The 21,715-nt window shown below is 34.2% G+C and overlaps 3 protein-coding genes across 3 annotated transcripts in view; 1 reads left to right on the top strand and 2 right to left on the bottom strand.

Moving 5' to 3' along the window:
- Nucleotides 1-20,673, bottom strand: part of LOC129227049 (uncharacterized) — a 41,023-nt gene extending 20,350 nt beyond the window's left edge. The window contains exons 1-4 of the mRNA XM_054861688.1: nt 20,291-20,673; nt 11,839-12,029; nt 6,829-6,915; nt 1,956-2,070 (exon numbers count right to left, since the gene is read on the bottom strand). Of these exons, the coding sequence (XP_054717663.1) occupies nt 1,956-2,070; nt 6,829-6,915; nt 11,839-12,029; nt 20,291-20,390 (493 nt within the window). The 5' untranslated portion in view covers nt 20,391-20,673. The remainder of the gene's footprint in view (nt 1-1,955; nt 2,071-6,828; nt 6,916-11,838; nt 12,030-20,290) is intronic.
- LOC129227048 (tigger transposable element-derived protein 4-like) lies at nt 16,835-17,856 on the bottom strand. The gene has a single exon (XM_054861687.1). It carries the CDS (start codon nt 17,841-17,843, stop codon nt 16,845-16,847), a length of 999 nt encoding a protein of 332 aa, XP_054717662.1. The 5' UTR covers nt 17,844-17,856; the 3' UTR covers nt 16,835-16,844.
- Nucleotides 20,674-21,040: 367 nt separating the features above from the next.
- Nucleotides 21,041-21,715, top strand: part of LOC129225511 (ethanolamine-phosphate cytidylyltransferase-like) — a 64,339-nt gene continuing 63,664 nt past the window's right edge. The window contains exons 1-2 of the mRNA XM_054859940.1: nt 21,041-21,166; nt 21,537-21,579. Of these exons, the coding sequence (XP_054715915.1) occupies nt 21,060-21,166; nt 21,537-21,579 (150 nt within the window). The 5' untranslated portion in view covers nt 21,041-21,059. The remainder of the gene's footprint in view (nt 21,167-21,536; nt 21,580-21,715) is intronic.

Genomic DNA, 21,715 nt, shown 5'->3' with positions numbered 1-21,715 from the left:
TGTTGTAGCTTTAGCAAGTTTTTTTTTTTTTTTTTTTGAGCAATCACGATTGCTAATTGTTTTCATTTGACCTTGATGTCCGGTTCCTTTTTCAACCCCACCGTCCTCTGCAGGCGCGACTCCTCTCGGTAGCCGCTGCTCCTGGTCGGTGGTGTCCATGTCCTACACACACGCACGCTCATAAACACTCACACACATGCACACAGGTTTATGCACACAAACAAGCCTACACATACACAACTATACACACGTAACTGCCCAAGAGCAGGGACAGGAACCGTTTCTAGAAATAAGCGAATGGGGTAGTAACCAACGAGTAGAATCCTGTCGCCACTCGTGATTGCAAAAAACATAATTTGAATTCAAAATTTCAGAATTCAAATTAATTTTTATTTTTTATTTATTTTTTATTTTTTGAGTCTGGAAGTAATTTTTCTTTCCTTTGTTATTTTTCTATTTCTGATGAAGCCGTTGGACGTAACGAATTTATTTCTAAACCACATGAAAGCCTACATTTTTAGATAAGTGCTAACATATTTAAAAGTTTTGTACAAAGATATAATACTAGTAATACGTGCCAAGAACTAAAGTGGCGTCGTATGGGGCAAGTTGTTACAATTTTGTTTGGGTTAGTTGTTACAAGTAACAACTTGTCTCATGAAAGTTCATTCATTTAATTAATGACGTTAAAATTTGACTGCGCAATTTTGTAAAAAAAAAGCCAGCTTTAGGGGTGCTGTTCACCTAACCTGCTCCCTCGCCCTCCCACACACACTTTTTCTGGGCACCAGTCATTTATGGTAAGGCTACCAGTGAATGAACACTTAAGCACCATTTCATAACAAAAAAGTAATCATAACATCCTCAAAAACTAGGGTACACAAAACAATTGTTACACAAAATGGTGAATAGTTTCTAAAAATGGAAATTGTAGCATTCAATAGTAAAAATTATCAATGAAGAGATCAGCAACTTTTATTCTTGGTCCTAACTTTCATTGCAATGCATGTTTGTGTGAAAAATTCACTTTAGAATGCAAAAGAGAGAGAGAGAAGAATTTTAATTATTTAACTTTATATTGACAAATTTTATCACAGGGAAAAAATATTTCTGTATTCTTTTTTACCAACTGCTGATTAAATTTCATTTATTCTCAAAAAATATGGAATTATATGCCTTTTGTTCTTACACACATACATATTTTTTAAATGAAAGTTGTTGTATGTCTGTATGTTTAAATCTATCCAAATATGTCTTTGCTACTCCTGGTTAACAACAGGGCACTGGTATCGTTAGATTCATAATTTTTAGGCAATGTGTTTAACTTGGTTGTATAATTATATGACTTTAATTAGTAGAGACATTAAAAATGTTTTTTTCCTTGGTTTTTTTGGAATCTACTGGTAGTTAGTTTCTCCTTTTGACATTTTTGCTTCTCCCATCATTCTGGCAAGTGGCCAAAGCGGAAGTGACTCTAAGACAAGAAGGTTACACAGTAAAAAAATGATAAAGCATGTTTTTTGATACGCAAGGGAAAATTATAATTCGAATTGCTTGCTTTGGTAAAGCGTATTTTTTAAGGCAATGATTTTTTTCTTCTTTTCTTTTAAAGGAATGTAATTTACCTCCCCAAAACCTCAATTTAAATTCTTTCACTGGCTTAAGCTGTCTCAGGGGGCAAGTACAGGGCGAGCTTCAAAAGTACCTCTTTAGTACTTTCAGGAAATGGGGGGCTGCACAAACCTGCTGCAGGTGAAGGAATGCCATGCGCAGCAGACAGTGAGCAAGAAGGCAGTGAAGCCACCGAAGTATACCTCGAAAGGTGGTGTACACCAACCTGCCACAGGAGGCTTGAATGAGCCAGGGGGCCAAAAGCGGCTAGTCTATATGTATATATAACTGGTTAGCAAGAACCTTGCCCTAATTAATTAGAGAGAGGAACAGAGTGTTATTACCATCAAAAATTACTTCATAGTATGCCCTGAAAGCACCAATTGCCCAACAAGCTCCAATGCTCTGGTTATCTTTTAAATGCTCATTTTCTTCAGAATCGTCAAATCCAAACATTAGCTACAAATAAATAAAAATGCAATAATAATTACAATACTGATAATTTTTGGGTGTGAAAGAATAGTTATTAACATAGACAACTTTTTATATGAATTTTTCACACACAAATAGTCAAACCAAAAGCTTTGGAGAAATTCTAATTAATGATAAGTGTAATTTAAACCGCAAGCATAAAAAATGAAACACATGACATTAAATATGTTTAAAAGTCAAATGTTAAATTTTGATTAGACTGCAAAGGATACTTATACAATTTCCATCAATATACTCAATGATATAAAAAGGTAAAATAAGTATAATTGTAGTTGTAACGCTATTATTAGATCTTAGTAACAGTGATAAAATATATTTAAAATAGTTTTTCTTTTCTTTTCTTTCTTTTTTTTTTTTTTTTGCATGTCAATATAAGGCATCAAATTGGTTAGTGATTTGATTTTAAGGGCTTCAGACCTAAGTTTAAATGGGGGGGGGGGATGGTTCAAGGATCATGCTTAAGGTTTTCTATACCAATGCTTGCAGTTTTAGGAACAAGTTGGAATGGATGTTATTGGAATTACCGAGACGTGGGCTACCAAAAATGATGCTGATTTATTATATACTAGCTGCCTTGCCTGTCTTTGCACGGTCAACCTCAAAAATAAAAGTTATGTCAAGTGATAATTCAACAATCAATGACATGTTGACATTTTCAACAATCAGGCATCAATTAGAGGAAAAGAAATACTGTAAAATATCCTGTCAAAATAATCATTCTTAAAGAAAGAAAGAAAGAGAAAACGGCAAATCAAAAACTCCAGAATAAATTAAACGCAGCCCTCCATAAATACACCTAAAATCTGTAACTGTTTCTTGGATCAAGCTGCAACTCGGGGAACTTGTCAGGATAGGATTTTGGAGCTAGTTTTTTGTGATGTTGGAAGTTCTGTTCAGGGGTTGTATGTAGAGGATCATATTGGAGATAGTGACTACAACAGTATTAGGTTCTAAATTAAATTTGATATGTACAAAGATGAAAATTTTAGGTTTGTGCCCAATTTCAGAAATATTGTTTTGTTGCACTTAGGCAGAGCTTGAAAGAGGTGTTTTGATCATGACTGCACAACAGCAATACAAATCTGCAGTGGACGGAGCTTAAGGAAATACTAGCAAAAATGATTGGGGATTATGTTCATTTCAGTAGAAAAAATGTTTATACTAAAATTTGATCCATGTGGTTTTTCAGGGAGATTAAAGAAGCTCTAAATTGTAAGCAAGCCTCATTCCATCGGTTTAAAGAAACTGGTCAGTGTGCAGATAGGCTCAAGTATTGTAAAGCGAGGCATCATTTTTAAGTATTTAACAGAATCAGAAATAAAAATGGAGCGTAGTTTGACAAATAACATTGACAGGACTATTTAGAGGCTTTTTGCTTATGCTGATTCTGGGAAAGTTCGAAACAGTCAAATTCAGCCACTGGTTGATGAGCATGGAAATTTAATTCAAAACAATAACGATATAGCAAATGTTTTAAATAACTTTTCTTTCATGTTTTTAATACCTATCTCAACAAGGAAGGACGTTTTTATTTAATTTGAAAAAAAATAAGGCAACTAAAGATTTGGGGTCTGATAATATTTAGCCAAAAGTTTTAGTTGAAGGTTCAGAAGAATTAGTGGATGTAATTTAAAGTATTTTCAATGCTACTTATAACTCAGCGACAGTGCCAGAAAACTGGAAGCTAGCTAACATATTTCGGCTCTTCAAGAAAGGGCCTAAAGGTAATGCAGGGAATTATAGACCTGTAAGTCCGATTTCAGTGGTTTGTAAAATTTTCGGATCTGTGATCAAAATTAAGATTATGAATTTCTTAGAGACTAATAGTCTATTGATTAATCTGCTATGCAAAGCTTAAACAACAATGCAAATTTTCAGCACATAACCATAAAGTTGCAGAAAATGGGTTCTTGCGATCAGTATAATGAAAACGCAATTCATAAGAACAAATGCAAATGTCAAGAGCAAAGCCGCAGAATTGACGTAAGCGTACGCAAAATGATTGCGGTTGGCGTGTGCAATTCAAGACGATTATAAAAGGAAATGTTATTCCATTAGTAATGGCTAGTGGAAATCATTTGGATGATTTCACAAGTGGAAGAAAGATCGGAAAGCTGGAGGAGGGGAGTAGTGTGACCAGTGTAGCTGAAGAGTTAGAAACCAACAAAAGTGTTGTTTCGCGCACTTGGAAAGCCTTCTAAACAATAGGTACGGTTGTTAGAAAGGTTGGTGGTGGCCAGCCCAAAAAAACAACTGTGGTTGAGGACTAATATATCATCCTGCAGGCGAAAAGAGCCTGAAACGAGTCGGCAAGCGCCGTAGTTCAGCAAGTGTCTACTGCAACAGGATGACAAGTACTGAGATTAAAAGTGTCCAAACGTCTTAACACAAGTGGCCTATTCCCTTGCCATACTGAATGCTGCATCCTGTTGAAACTCTGCCATTGTAGGCATTGTTTACAACGGTGTAGAAAGCACAAAAAGTGGACATTTCATCAATGGAGTCATGTACTCTTTATGGATAAGAGTCGTTTCAGTGCCACAAGTGATTCTTAACACCAATTGATTTGGAGAGAGACCAGGACACGGTTTAATTCCAGTAATGTAATGGAAAGATACAACTATGACAATCCTGGAGTTATGGTCAGGGGAGACATTATGATGAACAGGCAGACTGAGCTTAATTTTGTTGAAAGAGGTTCTGTAACAGGAGATTGCTGTTGTAAGGAGGTCTATGTGTATCTGTTCCAAAAACTATTCGTTCAGATCTCCTTTTTTGGGAATGACAATGCATGGCCACACCAGACTGATGCTGTTCAGTAGCTACTGGAAAGTGAAGATAACACAAATGAATTGGCCAGTGGCTATTTCCAATCTGATAGAACATGTATGGGACACTTCGGTGATTGCTTGCGGCATTTCCTTCCGGGAACATCCAACAACTGAAGCAGATGCTGATTGAGGAATAGACCTGTTAACTCGAGAATTATAAAACAATCTGGTGCTGAGTATGAATAGGTAGTGCAAAGCAACGATTACAGTAAGGGGAAGGTATATCCCATATTAAAGAACATCTGCTTATTGTTTTTTCTCTTGGAGAGAATCATGTGTAACAATACAAAAGTTCAATGAAGTCTTTTTTCTGTTTGATGAACTGTATGCATTGATTTCATTTTTGTCAAACTATGCTTTTGTCGTAATACACAACAGTACAAAATGCTGTCTTCCATTTCAGAATTTCATGTCTCTCAGATGATTTCTTGTGGAGTTATGCCAAAAATCTCATCTGTCACTGAAGTTTTGCACAGCAGGGTAGTTTGCTGTATGGTTTCAGGAAAAGCAAATCATGTGCTATTAATTTATTGCATTTTTATGACAAGGTTAAGATGACTTTAGATAACAAAGAGTGTGTAGATATTGTTTATATTGATTTTCAAAAAGCTTCTGATAAGGTGCCGCATGTTTTTCTTCTCAGGAAACTATCTGATACAGGAATAGGAGGGAAAATTTTACTTTGGATTACGAATTGGCTGACTGGAAGAAATCAAAGAGTATTTGTGAGGAGAAATCATTCTAAACGGAGTGATGTTTTGAGTGGGATTAATCAGCAATCGGTTTCAGAGCCTTTTTAGTTTATTCTTTTTACGAATGATATTCATGAAAATATTTCTGGAAACCTGAATTGGTTTGCTGATGATGTCAAAATTATGGGGATTTTAGAAGATGAAGAACAAATAAAACATCTTCAAGAGGATTTAGATCATATTACTAAGTGAGCAGGTAGGTGGGGTATGGCAGTTAAAAGTTAGGTTATGCCAAGTGCTACATTTAGGTCACGGAAATAAGTGTACAAGTTATTATTTACAGGATTCTGTCATTAGTCTGGCAGAAAATGTTATTGATCTGGGTGTCTTAATAAGTCAGGACTTCAAGTTTAGTCAACAGTGCAGCATTGCAAGTAACAAAGCCAACTTGGGTCTTCCAATTGATCTACTTCAAACAAATCTAAGAAGGTTATTTTACCTTTATGTAAAAGTTTGGTAAGACCTCATTTGGAGTATGCTGTTCAGTTTTGGTCTTTTTATCTCAGGAAAGACATTTCCTTATTTGAAAGGATACGAAGAAGGGCTACTAGTCTAGCAACATGACTTTCAGACTTGGATTATGATGCCAGACGTAAAAGTCTTAGTATGTTTAGCCTGGATCAAAGGAGAGTCAGAGGGTACACGATTCAGTTGTTTCAATTTATCAAAATGAAAGATGTTAATGAGTTAAATTTCTGCACAGAAAGCAGGATGAGGCTTCATTGTTTTAAGCTATTTAAATGTCAGGTTAACCTGGAAATTAGGAAAAATTACTACTTTAATAAGGTTGTGGGTGCTTGGAATAGCCTACTTGAAGAGGCTATAATGAGCAAGGGAGTAGATAGCTTTAAGAGGGCCATTGACCTTCATTAGGTACTAACAAACTGACTGGGACTAGCCTAGCTGGGCCCAGAGCCTGCTGCTGGTTGTTAAATTTGTCTTGGTATTTGTATAATTCAGAGTTTTTGCAGTATACATAAATAATAATTAGAAAGTTTTAAATCTATGCCGCTGGTTGTTAAATTTGTCTTGGTATTTGTATAATTCAGAGTTTTTGCAGCATACATAAATCATAATTAGAAAGTTTTAAATCTATGTAAATCATTTACTTTAGAAGAGAAAAGCAAAACTAAAAGTCTCACCATTTCCACCAGAGCAACAATGAAAGATAGAGGAAAAACCAAGCACACAACAGGTAAAAGGACAATCAAGCTACCTTCTTTCATATCCTAAATTTCAATGAAAGAAAAAATTAGTCACGACCTTACAACTAAAAAAACAAATTAAGGCATTATTGCTAACTTCACCTTTTATTATGTCTCTCTGTTCACTACGACTCTTATTTCTAATGGCTAAAAGAATAAAATTGCCCCTTTTATTAAAGAAAAAATAACAATAATCGAACTGCACAAATGTGGTTTCTCATTTTATTTCCTACTTATATTTTCTTTTTCTTGAGAAAGGGCACACATACTCTTCAGATAATTAACCATATAAAATGTAAACTTATGAAAATTGTGAATACAGAGTGGAAAAATTGCATGAATTCTGTATAAAATTTAAAAACAAAATTGAGGTATAAAAATCAGTTACCACCACATCACCCATCTATCACAGCATGAGACAACTTGTAGAAATCCCAAAGGCCAGGCTCATTCATCATTTAGGGAGGTCAGAGGGGAGAAAATTGCCTTTCACAACAAGCTTTGAGAAATTAATGTCCAAAGACCATTATGTTCTCTCAAAAACTGTTCCAGGAAAGATTTATCAGAAAGAAGCAGTAGATTTATCTTATTTCACTCTGAGCTTAAGTTTCTGCTGAGGCTTCACTTTGTGCTTGAAGAGTGGAACAATTATGCTAGAAATATTTTGTTCAGTCTCTTCTGCAGGGTTCATGCCGAAATTTTTACTGGGGCTATTAATTTACTGCATTCATCACTTATATCTTTTTGAAGAAGAACAATTTTAATCTGGGTAAACAATTGTAATGCTATACAGTAGACTCTTGTTTTATGCGGAGGTTACGTTCCACCACGAAAATGCCGCATAACCGAAACCGTGTAAATTGAGACTTAATAGTAGTGTTAAAATAGGGGTTAGGTTCCATAGATAAAAAAACTACTTCATTCTAGTGATGACTAATTGTGTAATAAGTTTAATGTGTACTTATATCGATTTTTTTGCACAACATGCATAAAGAAAACAAATTAATTTTGTGTCCTGTTTATAAAGAGGAGCTGGCTATGATAGTCTTTTGGCAGTCATTAAGAATTTTCCTCTGTAATTCTTTGCAGGGCATTAACGCCATGATCACTTGCATTATTTCCATAATAGATTCTTCCTTCACTAACAAATCAGAAAGATCATTTCTATTGTCTAGGAATTTCAATGTGAACGTTTTCGGCTGTGTATCACCAATGTTGGTATTCTCATAGGTTTTGGCCGCTTTTGTCACTCCTAAAAGCTCTTCTTCCAGTGAGTTATGAACTGTGCAAGTTTAATAACTTTACTTCTGGAAAGAGCTTTGGAACCAATTATATAAAATGTCTCTGGTGGCCCAAGTTTGATTATTAGCACACCAAAATGCTATTTATTAAATGTAACCTGCAATCTTTAAAAGTTTGAATTTTGAAAGAGGGGAAAATTTTATCTGTTTGCATTACTGCATCCGCGTAAATACGAAACTTATCCGTGTAAAATAAAATAAAGATGTCAAATCTTAAAACACGTAAAATAAACTCACGTAAAATGAGGGTCTACTGTATAGTGTCTATGGTCTTAAAGTAATAAAAATGCTTTATTAAAATTTGTTCCAGGGTACGCTTCGTGGTACCCACAAGAATAAAGCCTGCAGATTTATCTAAACATAATTATATTTCTTCTACTTTAGAAATTTAATCTTCTTATTAAGAAATTTTGATTGTTACTAGTAGTAATATACTACTAATTAGTATTTACTTACTATCAATTTTTGTAAATGATCATACAATAGGAATTTATGCAACTCTGCTTAATCATCTCAGTTTATTTAATATTTTTTTCTTATTTATTTGAGAAGCTTTAAGAAATAATGCCTCTAACAGAAAAAAAAATTGCTTTTCTAAAAGTTTAAAATATGATCTTCCAAAACTGCTTTTTTTTTTTTTAATATAATTCTTTTTGGTGATTCTTCGGCCAAAAAAATGTTATGATTAAACTAATATCATTAAATTTTTGCAAATTTGCTCCAAATATTTTTTTAAACCTTTAATAATGCAAATATAAGCTCAGTTATAAGGAATAACTGCGCTGGGGGTGTATTTTATGTATTTCTGCCTTAGCCCTGGTTTAGGGCGGTAACTTACTGCAAAATACCTAGCTTTGCCTTCAATTTCCGAGTTGAACCGCACCATTGCTGCGGTCACTCATCTGGCGTGCTAATTCTGCATTAGTTACCAGTTCGTTTGACTCTCTTGGCTCCTTTAAGAGGTTTTTCCGCCTCCAACTCAGTTGCTTCCCATTCCGGGCTGATGAGTGCTAAAAAGCACGAAACTGCAGTCCTCGGATGGAATAACTGAGCTGGTAGTGTATTTTATGCATTTTTGCCTTAGCCCTGGCTTAGGGAGGTAACTTACTGAAAAATTAAATTATTTACCATGCAAAATTGGACTTTAAATGTAACCTGTGCTTTGCTTTTAGACAAAAAGAAGTTAACTATTTGGCGGCCAAATATTGGGCCTTGATTAAGGCTTAATATTTGATATTCAGCCAAATCAGCATTTGTTGCATCAGTTATTCATTGTGTGAAGGAACTATTTGATGAAGCAAGAAAAAACAATTACTTCAGCAGATAGTTAATTCCCTCTTTCATCAAATTACGCAGCGTAGCAATTCATGGTAACGTTTTGTGTAAAAAAATATGAGCTAGAGAGAAAAGTACTTATCAGCAGAACCGTTTCATTCAGTTGACAGTTGAGTGATAAATGTTTTGAATAGAATATTCTACAAAAGATTGTAAACTTTGCAGGTACAAACATGTGTAAAAAGTCTCCTTGTGTCAGGGTTGGCTTTCTGCCGCCAGAAACTAGTTTTTTCCGTGCCAGTGGCAGAAACTGGTTATAACCGGTAAAAACCGGCAGAAACTGGCAAAAACTTAAAAGCATCTTTAATTACTTAAGTGATTGCTAAATGATATTCATTTAAGTAAACTAAAAAATTAAGCGTCATTTCATCATTTAAAAAAATAAAATCCTATGCTAATGCAATTGATTTAGTTCGAGAAGGGAACTTTTCAATTGCAGATGCTCATAATGTTTGGATTAATCTAACAAAGGACGAAAAATCATATAGGTGCTCAGGAAAGAGGAGCGACATACAAAATTAAAAGGCATTTCTAAATTTTAATTTGCTCACTCATATGCTTCATCTAAATTGTTTGTGATTGAAATTATCACGTGCTTCAAGAAGAAAATGCCAGAATTTTACTTGCCAATAAATATTAAGATAGATTTTGTACCTAATATCAGTTTTGCAAAAAAAAATCGGCCCTATTTCTCGAAACTTATTTTTCCAGTTAAATTTCTCTCACTACCCCAGTTACTACATGGTGGACCAGTTAAAAAAATATATACAATCGATGAAAAATTCACGAACATTGCTTGTTGCTTCATGCATTGCCTGCTAGCTCTTCTGTTGAAAGAATATTCTAAAGTTTCTCATTTGTACATATTAGATTGAGAAACTGTTTAGATTTTAGAAACCACCTTGACTAAGAAGCAACTGCAGGGTTCAAACAATGTAACATTTGATTTTAAATTGTGGTAATATCTTAATTAAACTGTGCTTTGGTTAATAATTATTTTTTCCATGCACTTCCTATTGCACGTCACTAATTTAAATTTTTTTTCATTTTGTGAGTTTTTGCCAGTTTCTGCCGCAAATGTGGCAAAAAGTGGTTTTTGCCATGCCGGTTTTAACCGGTTTCTACCAGTGGTTTTAACCACCTCGGCAGAAACTTGCCAGCCCTGTCTTGTGTGGATTTTCATTACAGGCTGATTATGGATCAACTACAATAGATACAATAGGGCACTCCTCCACACTTCTTACGTCACCCGATCTTAGTGACGCAGCACCGACTTTGGGAACTCCTGCCCTAGGGTGCTATAAAATAGTAAATCTTTGACGTGTAGTGAAGATTTTAGCTAAGATAATCTATATTCATTTTATATTATATCATATTACCCTGCATTATACGGCATGCCGAAAAAATGCGAGGTTGACAGGCATGCCGGGAAATTTGAATTTTTAGGCATGCCGGGTAATTTGAGGTTTATTTTGCAACAAAACAAAAATAAATTTTTCCCATTCAGTTCCAATCAGAAAGCAAACCACTGTTTGGGGGGAAAAAAAAATCCTGAAAGCAACCTTCTTTCAAAAAAATTGTGTATTGCATATAATATGTGCTTGTTATTTATGGTAGGTCATTATTAACGGATTTAATTATACACCAATAAAGTAATCTATTCAGAAGCAATCATTGTTCCTGTATCATGATTTTTGAAACTAAATTATTTTAGGCTCGTTTTTAAGTTTATTTTTTCTTTATTGAATAGCTATGGTACATTCTTTGGCACTAGTTTTGGGAAAATAACTTACTGCTTAAATGTTGCTTAGTTTTAATTTAATTTTTATAAAATAATTCGCTATTGAACAATATTTTTCTTGTTAAAATAACAAATGACATTCTTAGTAAACATTTTTACAAAATTAAACTGTTTATTAATACTAATAAGATATGTATAGAACTTATATATTCATGTTTAAGCTGAACATATATTTTTTATAGCATTAATTTTTTTTTCCTAACCTTGATTTTCCAGCATGCCGGAAAGGACCAGACAAGTGTTACTGAAAATCTGGCGACCCCTGAATTTTGCGGCATGCGGGTTATGTGGGGTAATACGGTATGTTTCTATGAGAGATTAGATGCCAAACTGAAAACATTACTTCCTGCATTTTTCAAACATTAAAAATAATTAGCAATCCATATTGCTTTAACAATAATAAATGTACATCTGAAAATATGGTAATGAAAGTGAAGCATTTTTATTTCACATCATGCCTGAGAAAATGCTAAGATTTACGTTTTATATGCATAAACAAATGCATTATACCTGAAACACATAGAAGAGAGCAACAGTACAAACTGTACCCAGACCAAGATTTTTATCAATATACCAACATAAAAGCTCCTCCCCTGGTCCTCTAATTGGTGGATCTAAATACCAATATGCTTCACAAAAAGCAATGAATCGTCGGCTTACCGATACAGAAAGTGGAAAGAATATAAAGGAAAAAAGCACAGCTGAAAAAAAAAATATTTTCAAATTAATAACCAACTTATAATACTAACAGATATAAAACAGAAACAAATGTAGAACATTTTAAAAACAAATTATGAGAAAAAAACATGAATGTGAAAAGGAAAAGACTTGTAATACATCTTGCTTAAAAGTCTTCTCTTTAAAAAAAAACTGCAAAAGCTGAATCCAGATTCTATAATGATCACGCACACACAGTTTGGCTCCTGGCAGCAATGTAATTGGCTCCAAATTAGACAGAAGCACCTTGGTGTTGCAGCAGGGATGCTCACAAGGGAGAGGGGTGCCATTGTGTGGACCAAGGGTCTGTAACCTACGACTGGTGGGCCTCATCAGGCCAGCAAAAAGATTTTGTCTTGCCTGCGAGAAGTTTACAAACTGAAGGGGAAAAACTTTAAAATTTGATACTACATTTTCTTTTAAATGTTTTTAAGCAGAACTAAGCACAGTAAATCTCAAAAAGACCACCACTCAGTACTTAATTGAAAAAAAAATGTGGGGGGGGGGGGAGGGGAATGTTAATTTAGTCTATCTAAACTGAAATATTGTTGGACAAATGACTTTACTGACTCAATCACACGAAGGTCCTCAGGGCTCACGCCCCTCCTGTTACTCCATGGAACCGATAAAAATTTTCGTTGTAACGGAATCGCTTGAAAACTTTCATGATTTTTATACAAGTCTTAATTTTGCAAATCTACACTCTAATATAATTAAATATGCAACGTTTACCATTACTAATGATTTAGAATATAACTAAACACATTCTTTTTTCTGAAAAAAACAAAGAGGAAAATATTGAACACTGATTTTTTATTCATTGGTCCTCTTCACAGAAAGTGTTATTTTCTTTTGTAAGAGAAATTTATTCCCAGAGTACATTATAAAATATTCCAATTGTTGAATGTCACTTTACTGACCACAAGTTGAAATCTTCCTGAGCACTTGCGAATTCATAGGGTGCCACACTTTTGGCGTGTAGAAATCAACTGCTCAAGGCTAGACACTGGCTTTTGGCATCTCACTTCAGCTTACACTTCAGCATGAGTTGATTTCCACATTGAATATCTATTTTGAATGGCTCTGTTTCGAAAGTATAAACCGAGTTTTCACATTCCGACTTGTGAGAATAGTTTTTTAATATCTGGAAACAGTAACAAATAAAAAGTATTCAAATTGATGTCGAGAAAAACATTTTGCTGTAACAAATTCTTGAAAAAAAATAGTTTCGTTAAATCGAGAATTTTTATACATTATCTTAATGGGTTTTACAACGGGACCGAACATTTTGTTCGTTGTAACGGGTATTACGTTGTAACGATATTTCATTAGTTTGTTACTGAAGAGGAAAAGAACACGTCTTAGGAAAGCAAAGCGATTTTAATAAGAAAAAATATTGAGACTTCCATTTCAGAAAATATTTGGACAATCGCCTCCCTCTAATATCAAAAATTGGGGTTTTTAAAACTTCACTTGTAAAACATTTCTCCATCTCTTATTCTCACATTAAAAATTTCCGCTGAATCTCCTGTATTTTTCTTCCCCTGAAATTTACCAAAGACCATCTAAACTGCATTTTAAGAATAAGAGTTTCAAAAAGTTGGGAGATTGCCCAAATCAGACCAAAAGACTTTAGAGTCCCGCTTTTCACACAACTAAAACCATTTTCTAGTTGTGCCACTGGTTGGCCCGCTTCACCGCCAAAAATATTCAATGTGGCCCTTGAGTGAAAAAGGTTGGAGACCCCCCCCCCCCCCGGCCCTGGTGTAGAATTGTCAATAGAAATTTTTAATAGGTTTTGATTTTTCAAAGATTTTGGTCAATATAAGAGGGGCATCAAAAAGTAAGTTTCCTTATTTACAAAAAAGTAAGAACTCACACTTGCAGGAACATATCTTTTGACAAGTACAGCAATGCTTTTTGTTGACCTTTGGAAAACTGCCCCCCCCCCCCCTACACTAGCTGCTTTCTCACAATGTTCAGCCCATAAACCTGACAAAGCCAATCATGAATTTCAAATGGCGCAATGCTTTGTGCATTCAATAACTTCATCACCGACCAAACCTAACAGGCACTGCGAGAAGGAGCAAGAGCTTCTATTTCATACTACTGCTATCACGATACTGGCATGTGGCAGGACCTGTCCAGCTGGCATGCAACTGATATATAATAGTTCGGTTACATATGCGCAATTGACACGCTAATTATGTTTACTTTGAAACAGGGTTTAAGCTGGGTTCAAAAGTTCTTTAGCGTAAAAGCTAAAACTGTGGCAAAAGTTTTAGCAAAATGCTAAAATTTTACATATTCTCATATCTTTCTAAACGCCTCAGTGTGTTTCATCTCCAGAGTTGACGATAAAATTCTTATCTCATCTATGACATCTTTAAAGAAATAAATACAGGCAGCTATTTTTACTTCCTTTTACAAAAAAGGAAGTATTGTATTCGCAAAAAAAATTTCACTCAAAAATCGGCCTTAATTTTCATTTTTCTCCCCCCGAATGAATGTTGAGTTTCTTTCGACCCGACCGCACGTGGATATATGCCTAGAAACATACAGACACCTGAAATATCCATTTTGACGACCCCCGAGTAAATTACAACGAATTTTCTCGTGACGTACGTATGTACGTGCACATGTGTGTATGTATCTTGCATAACTCAAAAACGGTATGTCCTAGAAAGTTGAAATTTGGTATGTAGACTCCTAGTGGGGTCTAGTTGTGCACCTTCTCTTTTGGTTGTACAGTCAAACCCCGCTATAACGAACCCTCAACGGACCGACTTGAGAGATCGCTATAACCGGGGGTTCGCTACATCCGATTTTCCAAAAAAAAAAAGTCAAAATTCGGTAATAATTTACAATAATAAACATCATACTTAAATGACTTCATTAGTAGTTAGGGTAATAAAATGAAGTTTTAGAAATAACTAGTAATTATGTATATTTTACTCAAAAATAAGCAAATTTAAATTTTATCTTTTTTTTTATTTATCAGTAGCATGGAAGAAAGACGTTATTTTCGGTTGAAAACTTTTAGATTTTATATACATATCATTAATTTTTTTCTCAACTACTGCAAAAGAATCCACAATATGTTTGTCAATGTTTTCAGTCGCAAAAAAATTGTTCAAAATATTTACAGCCAGGGGTCTGGCCAGAGGATATTTGGGTCCGTTAACGGACCCTTCACAAAAATCCGATCAACCAAAACGGACCTTTCACAAAATCCCGATCAAACAAAATAGACCTTTCACAAAATTCTGATAAACAAGATCGGATGTCAAATTGTTTATTGAAAGAGCAAATCTGAAAGCAAAATAACGCATAATTCTGTGTATAAACCGATAATTTTTGGAACCATTTTTTAAGTCAAATTAGAGGGATAGCTTATACAAAATCGGCTAATTTTGAAAAAAAAAAAAATCAGCACTCTTGGGATGCTCCTGCAAGCGATAAATAATTGCTACTGCCAAATAAATATAATGGTTGTTTGTTTTATCACAGCAGCGGTGTTTTTGTTAACTTTTCTGAAAAGGCATTGGTAAGCACTTTTCTCCGCTCATGATTTAATAAACAATAATAATATATATCTGCCAAATGAACTTAGAACTGCAAAGGGATAGTAAAGGTGAGGAAAAAATATGATCGCTTCAGATAGTGTTACCAACTTCGAAATTATATCACCACTTAGCGTCTGGCGTTGAACCTTTATAAAGACTTGATTAGAAAATATTCTCATCATTTTGCCAGCTTATCAATATTTGCGTTTTTACGGTGCGGTGCGATGTTTAATTGTTATTTTGGGAGAAAATTATATGGGTTTTGATTTTTCGATGCTAACACAAGGATGATTAACTTTAAGTAAACTCTTTTAATTACCTTTTTTTTTTCTTTAGATGTCTACATTTTGAAAAATGCAATCTTTTAACATCCGATATGAGAATCATATTTTGTTCTTTTTTCAAGCTAACTTAGCTTTATTAGGATTCAAATAAATAAAAAGTCTCTTTATTTCTGTTAGAACTCTCATTTCAAGTTTTTAAAGCAAAATTCCATTTTCTGTTATGAGTCAAAAATTAAAATGCTAAGTAGATGGTTTATTTAATTTTATTTTTTGGTCAACTGTGTCCACAGATATTAATGATATGTTTATCATAGGACTCTAAAATGCAATTTTAAAATAATTTTATCAAAAATATTTCTTTTACAAGCCGTTTTTATACCTTTGATGCCTTCACTTTGAGAATTGCGATCTCTTTGCATCCGCTATGGGAATCCGATTTTTCGAATTTTTAATGATTATTACGCTTTGTTAAGAGGTAAACAATTGAAATATCTTTTTATTTTTGTTTAAATCACGGAATTTATAAGTTTTAAACGAAATTCTGTGCTTTTTAAGAGTGTCTTGGGTCAAAAAGTTGAATGCTGAACCCTATTCTGAATTTTATTTTATTTATTTATATTTTTGTTACAATTATTTTAAGTACTGTACAGAAATATATCTAGTATAATTTAACATAATGTAGAATGGTAGATAAATATTGATACTTGAAAGAGCGATGCCCCCCCCCCCCCCCGCCAAATATTAGTAAAAAAAATCCAGAATGATTTTCTCGACGTAGAAGAGGATAACACTCAACTTTAAGTTTAATTGATGCAGCTTGTGCCATCTCTAAATTCTAAAATTTCGTTTTAACAAAAAGAATTTTTTTTTTTTTTTTTTTTTTTTTTTTTTGCGAAATTTTTTGATTTTTCACAAAATTAATTCACTTTTTACAAAATTATTTGATTTTTCACAAAAAACGGACCCTGTGAAAAATCCTGGACAGACCCCTGACAGCTGCTTTTGCAGCGGAAATGGACGGTCCTGGATTTGCATCTTCCGTTCCTTCATCATTGTCCGAAAAATTGTCATCCATATCTGAAGTCAAGTTCATCCTTTCGCTTACTTCTGATACGATATCGCTGTCACTAACTTCGCCAGATGTAGCAACATCGTGATCACAAGATTCGAAATGTTCAATTTCACTTTGAGGAAATACGTGCACTCCGTGTTTTTCCAGCCACTTGGAAATGGGAAGGTTGTCATCATCATCGTCCTCATCATAGCCTTTATCTTCATCCTGTTGCATTTTTCTAAGTCCAGCATGACGAAAACAATTTCTGATAGTTGAGTCAGATACCATCCTCCAAGATTTTTCAACCAAAACAATGGCATCAAGGAGGGAAATGTCACAGTCCTTGTTGTTATCGTAACATTCTAAAATGCGCAAGATTAGCTGTTTTCTGTAATGACATTTAAGGCTACGAATTACTCCCTGGTCCATCGGTTGCATTACTGAAGTAGTGTTGGGAGGGAGAAAAACTACTTTAATCCATTGTAAGTTCCTTAGTTCAACGTGTGCTGAACAATTATCTATCAGCACAACAATTTTTCTTTTCCCTTGGGACAGCTCCTTATCCCATTGTTGGAGAGACTCCTGGAACAAGTCAGCAGTCATCCAAGATTTTTTGTTTGATTTATAAACTACAGGAAGTTTCTTCACGTTCTTAAAGCACCTGGGCTTATTCGATTTTCCAATAACCATCAACTTTTGTTTTTCAGAGCCAGTCATGTTAGCACAAACAAGAATGGTTATCCTTATGTTGGAGTGTTTTCCGCCGACACATTTTTCACCTTTTAACTTCAATGTTTGATTTGGAGTCAGCTTATAAAATAAGCCCGCTTCGTCGGCGTTAAAAATATCCTTTTTGTCGTAATCTCGAATGATGTCCGGCCACACATTTTGCATCCAATCCTTCACATCAGAAGAGCACACACTTGCAGCTTCACCCACAACTTTTCCACTCGTTATGTTGTGCCGTTTCTTGAATCTATCCAACCACCCGTTAGAACAGACAAAACCTTCTTCATTAAAATGTTCAGCAAATTCATTTGCCTTTGCCTGCAGAATGGCTCCCGTTATCGGTACATTTCAGTTCCTCTGCAGAGTGAACCACTTAAATAAAGCTTCGTCTACATTTTGCCTTTCTGCTTTTCGCATTTTTTTACAGCCATTTATGTTTCTTTCATAGGCAGAAACAATTGCATCACGGTTCTTCCAAATAGTGGCTACAGTAGATTTTGAGAGCGAAAATTTTTTGCGAAGTGAGGATTGGGTTTCGCCACTTTCTAATTTGCGAATTAATTGCACTTTTTCTTCAACAGAAAATGCTTTGCGTTTATTTCCACTGGCCATGATGATTTCTACCTAGTTCACACGATTATCCGCAGTGGAAAGGAAACTAAAAATCAGAGCAAACGCACGAGTGACCAATAATCTTGTCCTCTGACTAAAACCAGTTGAGAAAATTGAGAGAGCTTGAAAACCGGCTCGCCCTCCACCCCTGAAAAAGCAGTTGCTCTTGCAAGGAACAATAAAGGAGGAATGTGGTTTGGACTGGGGATTTCCTAGAAAAAGGGGTGAGCATTGTAGAAGATGGAGTTTGCTGAAAGAACAATTGCTAAAGAATTTCACTGGGGCATGTGCAAAAAAGAACTTGAAAATTCAGACATTTTAGGATCGTTATAGCCGATTTTTTCATGTTTCTGGATCGTTATAAGCATATGAAATTGTATTAATGATATAGGGCTTCAGTTCGGACCAATTAAAAGGTTCGCTACAACCGAGGGATCGCTATATCCCGGGTTCGCTATAGAGGGGTTCGACTGTATTTAAATGTTCCTAAGGGGGTATTTTGCCCCTTTTTGGGGGGAAATCATTGTTAATTTCGATGTATACTCAAGTGGTGTTATAATTTTTGGACACTTGGCAATATATTGCCAGTCTTTTGGTCGTCAAGTTTTATCCCCAACTTGGCCACAAATTTGGCGATTTTTTTCTAAAATTTGGTTTCAATTTGGCCACTGTTGGTGATATTTAGAGAGTAAACAATTGAATCACATAAAATTACCAATAATGTGGAAATGACATTAAATTGGAGTAAATGGAAGTCATGTGATGCACACATCAGCTCGTTTTTTTAAAGATGAACTAAACAAAGAAAAACATTGCACTCCCCTCCTCCTAATAATACAGTTCTTGAGGGGACATAATGCAGGGAGACTACCTATTGCTGAACTTAATAGTAATTTTTAAATCTTGGCTTAAGATTTCAAAAAGATTAAGTTGACTATCGCCATGCTGCTTCCTCTCTTTTATTTCTTTGTTATTAAATTATTTTTTGTTTGAGCAAAAAAGTGAAAATGCTTTGCTTTATTTTGACAATTGAGATGGTGTTTTTTCATTTTGCGGAAAATGCAACAGTAGCAAAAACCCTGCTTTGAAGGGGAAAACATTGGAAAACTTACTTTTTGGATATGCTACGTAGTTTGTCAAGGTCCTTAGCTATCAAGCCATAAAACACACAAATAAAATAAATATTTTTTAAACTTGCTACTGACAAATTAAAATTTTCAATCAAGGACTGCAGCCAGGTTTTAAAAGTATTCCTTTATTTCTTTGAAAACTTTATTTAATTTTTGTTTTTGTGCCATCTCTATTAGGCAAGATGGACATCCTTGACTTATCCAATGTCTCATCATTCATACCTAAAATTGTTCAATCTAATATGTAGAAACAAGTATAAAAATAGGTACTTTTCGGTTAGCCAGGAGCAAGCGAAAATTCGTCAAATGATTAAGCCAAGTGCTAAGCCAATATTCGCCAAATTGATGTAGAAATCTGCCAATTTTCTTACAACCTTTGTTGAGCGTATTCGTTTGGCATTGGGTGTTCATTTGGCAATTTTTGCTTGCACCTAGCTAACAGAAAAGAAATACATGACAACCAGCAACAGCCTCTTGGCACAGCTAGGCTGATCCTAACCAGTTAATTAGTCTCCAATGAAGATCAATGGTCCTCTTAAAGTTATCTTCCCCTTTGCATACTGCAGCCTCTTAAGGTACGCTATTCCACAACCCTAGTGAAGTAATTTTTCCTAATTTCCAGGTTAGCCTGAGATTTGGATAGCTGAAAACAATGAACCCTTGTCTTGCTTCCCGTACAAAAATTAAACCCATTATCATCTTTCATTTATCAAAATGAATTAATAATTATCCTTCATCCTTACAGTATCTTGTTAGAAATTTTATTCTAGTTTTTGGAGTTTGATCATAAAAATTAATTTACGAAAGAAAAATTTTAATATATCAATGATTTGTGATATTCAAATGTTCAACGTAATTCGTTTAACTTACCAGTGTCATCAAAATCATAATTTGAGCATGAAAGGATAGCTGACGCAGCTAATAATATTATCATTATTAAATACAACCAACGAAATTTTATAGCACTCATTTTCTGTGGCAGTGAATTACACTGAAGGTAATTTGTACTGATTATTCACCGGGTAACTATTAAATTCTGGACAACTAACATATTTATGATCATTGTCATGAGAACATTTTCAGCAACATTTTAAACCATATTTCAGAAACTTAAAAGCGCAGTAGCAAATGCTATGGATGCATAAGACTACAATTTTTCTTAAATCACCTATCATTGTTTGTCATCATCACCATACAAATGGACCTAACACAAAAACACATGTGAAAATGAGAATTGCTGGCTGAAGGCTTTTAAATTTTTTTTTTTCATTTGTAGTCTGAGTTGCAGTTGAATTTAAGCTTCAACGTTCTTTTCGCTGATTTGTGTCACACGCCTCATTTTCTCAATAAATATTGCCCATAAAATAGTTTCAAATATTTTTATTTAAATAAAAGGAACACGAAAAACGTATCACACAGCTAGGAACACAATAAACTTATCAAAACAGTTCATATTAAAGAGGAGGAGAAGCTAAACTCTTTCTTCTGACTGCGCAAAATATTTTTTTTTATGGATATGAATAAATGGCAATGCGTCAAAATCAGTTGATTAGTGACCTTGTGCGATATAGTAAACAGAGTATTTCATGAGTCTGCTAGATTTACTCAGCCTCTTTGATAAGCGAAGTGCTGAGCCAAGATGAATGCAACTGATATTAAGATGAACGGTTGCGTTCAGAATAATTTATCAGAATTCAGAAATCACGACGGAAATCCAGAAATGATTCGAGTGTGGTGTGATGGATGGTAAAATGTTTATTAAAACTTGATTCAAAGCGCTTTATTTTTATTTTTCGAAATATAATACGTGAATAACTTTTAACTTAAATGAATTAAACAAGGAAATATATATATACCTTTAAAATCAACTGATTTTCTGAAGTTTTGTTCTGTTTCAAGTAAAAAATTCAATCTTCTTCTGGTTCCTACTAAATATTCTTTTTGTTATTTTCTTCATCTCATGCAATTTGTCTATGTCAAAAGAATTATAATATATGCCCGCACACATACACATTATGTGTACTGTACTGTGTGTGTGAAAATTATTATTATTCTGTTTAAATGTTGAAATTGCTTGCTGTGTCTGAGGTATTTATCTGTTTTATTTTAATTACAGCTATGACATGGTCCATTTTGGTCATGCAAATCAGTTAAGACAGGTAAAGTATATTCATTAGTGTAAAACACTTTTTAAAAAATTAGTTTCACACAAGATAATATTGGATTAAAAAAAAAACAACATCTCCATTTTTTCTATAATGATAAAATTATTTAATTAGCATGGAGTAAGCTCAA

This window comes from Uloborus diversus, chromosome 7, assembly GCF_026930045.1.
Source record: "Uloborus diversus isolate 005 chromosome 7, Udiv.v.3.1, whole genome shotgun sequence".
Classification (NCBI taxonomy): Eukaryota; Metazoa; Arthropoda; class Arachnida; order Araneae; family Uloboridae; genus Uloborus; species Uloborus diversus.
The sequence above is the reverse complement of the archived record's forward strand: the minus strand, read 5'-3'. Positions and strand labels throughout refer to the sequence as shown.